Source organism: Lupinus angustifolius, chromosome LG18 (genome assembly GCF_001865875.1).
Source record: "Lupinus angustifolius cultivar Tanjil chromosome LG18, LupAngTanjil_v1.0, whole genome shotgun sequence".
NCBI lineage: Eukaryota > Viridiplantae > Streptophyta > Magnoliopsida > Fabales > Fabaceae > Lupinus > Lupinus angustifolius.
Window position 1 is genome coordinate 13536192 of NC_032026.1, and position 2811 is coordinate 13539002.

At 33.7% G+C, this 2811-nt stretch overlaps 1 protein-coding gene across 1 annotated transcript; it reads right to left on the minus strand.

The window, feature by feature from the left end:
- LOC109332206 lies at window positions 1–1978 on the minus strand. The gene is made up of 7 exons (XM_019567100.1): window positions 1862–1978; window positions 1693–1761; window positions 1456–1516; window positions 1251–1367; window positions 938–969; window positions 638–713; window positions 1–476 (listed from the first exon to the last, which is right to left on the minus strand). The coding sequence occupies exons 4-7, from the start codon at window positions 1300–1302 to the stop codon at window positions 256–258; spliced, it is 381 nt and encodes a 126-aa protein (XP_019422645.1). The 5' UTR covers window positions 1303–1367; window positions 1456–1516; window positions 1693–1761; window positions 1862–1978; the 3' UTR covers window positions 1–255.

Consider the following 2811-nt stretch of genomic DNA (forward strand, 5'->3'; position numbering starts at 1 on the left):
AGAAAGAAAGCAAAGATATCATTCATTGATATAGTAGTACCATGTCACAACCAGCTGAAAATTCCACATCATACCACAATACCAAACGACTATTAAATAATACAAACGGCAACACTGGCTTTGTAGTTTAGAGTTTCGCCAAAGTCATCATGAGGATCAGAATTCAGAACATATCCAACACCCCATACCCCCAGATTATTATATATAATTATATATAATACACAGCATTCACAATATTGGCCAAAGTCATGCTTCTCATCCGGCAACTTTTCTTATGAAAGTTCTTCCATTTGGAATCTGTTGAGTTGGCCTGAGCATGTAATTTCCAGATTCCGGAATCCAATTGACTCCAGTCTTCATCGGAGGAGAAGGACGAGGTTGTCCAATGGATTGTCTTCGATTACCAACAGACATATTGGCTAACTTCTCAGCAGTTTCTGAAACACCATGTGTACTCCTCCCCATGTTTATTGAAGCTGCCAACAACCAATATAACTTCAATAATAAATAACCAGGGTACTGTAAGGGGTACTGACTGCTATAGAGTACTGTAATACAGTTTTACATGAATTGATATTCATGGCACCATAAAAATACAATAATTAACCAAACATAGAAGGCTAAATAAATAGCTTACTTGGGCTGTTCTTTCCTGGTGGACGATATTTTGATTGCTTTGTAGTTTTCATTGAATTATCATTCTTTATTCCATCCTTCAGAAGAATCACAAAGAAAATGTTGGCATAACAGACAAGGATGTATGAAAAGACCCATATGAACAATTTAGCAGTCCAGCAAATCATTCATTAACTAAAACTACTCTACTATTATGCAACAAAAAATATATTTCAAATTATAAGTAGATTTTGATTTTCATGATATCATATGGGGTAAAGAGAAAAATATGCATGTGTCGAGAAAGTAGAGAACAATTGACCTGATTTACCATATTCAGCTTCCGCTGGACACCTGCAACATATGCATATTTGGTTAAGAACATTGTTCCTTGGATTCAAAATATGAGCTTCGGCATGCCACTAAAAAAGACATTAATAAAGCCCAAAATAAGACTTGGTTACATTCCTCATTTAGTTTCCTTCATTGAGATATATATAATGAATAACTTACTGCCTTAAACACTAACATATACTTCTAACCATTGAATAATATAATTAGCTCTAGCTCTTGAAGTAAGGAGAAAAAAAAGAAACATGGAACTTAATCTACTGTGTTAAACCAATTCAGATCACCTGAAGCTAAAGAAGGATGTAATTTCGGGGAAGTAAAATTGTTGAGGAGCATTGAATTATTGAAAGCACTCGAATATCTCTTGACCCCTGGCTGATCCAAGGCTCCCCTGGTTGCAGCTGAGGAAAATGACAATTACCATTATGATCCCAACACAATTGTTTAATAAGCATGTCCTTAGTTGACTGCATAAATAAAAATACAAACCTGACGGAGGAGTTCTCGCTACCGCTCTGGTGCGGAGGGATGGAGGAATGTAAAAGCAACTCTAAAACAAATTAGAAATAAAAAAGGTCTTAATAAAGCTGCTGATAAGTTAAAAACATGATATATTTCATGCAGTGAAGATAGACAACAAACCTTGAATTTTAGTCAAAAGAACACTATATATATATCATGAAGTGAACATAGACAACAAAAAATAAATTTTAGTTAAAAGACTACCTGGAAGAAAGGATGTTGTAGGGCCTCTGAAGCTGTTGGCCTCTTGCAAGGATCCCATGAGCAAAGTGACTACAAAGGAAAGGAGAAATGAGGAAAAAGTATTAACTCTACTGGTTGAGAACTAGTTGACAGGTCTAACCCACTAAGCAATGACTGGAAAACTGCTTACTGTGATAAGGCAGATTGCATCAACACTGGCGGATGGGATCAATGAAGAAAGTTGTACACCAGCAAGCTGTAGAAATTAAGTAAGACTGTGTTAAAATATAACCTAAAGCAGAAAACATGGGATAGTCAATACCAAGAGACGATTAAATTTTTCATCAAACTCAAATTTGGACATAAATGCATAATCAATAATTCAGCTAGAATGCCTATATGGATCATAACAGCTTAAGAGCTGGTTACTAAAAATAGCATTGCCCAAATTAAGATAAACTAACCTGTGGGAAATTATTGTTGATCTCTGGCATTAAATTGATACTACCTCAAACAGTTGTGCTACAACATGACTACAATATAAGATAAAAAGTGTTTTTTTTTCATTCTAAAATACATGTATCTGGGATTGGGAATGAGTACCCAAACCATATTCATTGTCATCCTACGTATTAACAGCACTAACATTCTTAAGGGTTTTGCAAATGAATAAGATACTTGTTTAATGAATAGAGATATAAGTTTTTACATTCATCAACATATTTTTTTTGTAATTGTAACTTCAATTTTCTGCTCTGATTCATTAAATTCTGGCTCCTCTCACCCCTGGATAATTCGCCAGCATCCCATCTATTTCAGGATCTTACTCACATTCATGAATTGTTCATTGTTACTGCGTTTCAATTTTTGTACAATGCAATTCATCCAAGGTGGGTTTTAGGATCCAATTAATGTCACTTTTGTTTTCTCAAGTTTTAGTGGTTTCATTCTAGTGTTTATTTTGTTTTTGAATTACAATTAAATTTGATATTCAGATAATAATCACACTCATATTTACATTTACACATAATTATAAATTATTTAATTAACACGCCTAACATAAGATAAATTATTATATTATAGTAGGCCAATAGCCTAAGTCACATCTAAACCACTTATAATATATTAATGAATTAAAAT

Excerpts from the sequence above, each read along its gene's own strand:
- LOC109332206 (XM_019567100.1), bottom strand. The coding sequence starts at position 1,302 with ATGCTCCTCAACAATTTTACTTCCCCGAAATTACATCCTTCTTTAGCT. Across the intron at positions 970-1,250 it reads ACATCCTTCTTTAGCTTCAG|GTGTCCAGCGGAAGCTGAAT; the intron begins GTGATCTGAATT and ends CATATGTTGCAG. Across the intron at positions 477-637 it reads ACCAGGAAAGAACAGCCCAA|CTTCAATAAACATGGGGAGG; the intron begins GTAAGCTATTTA and ends GGTTGTTGGCAG.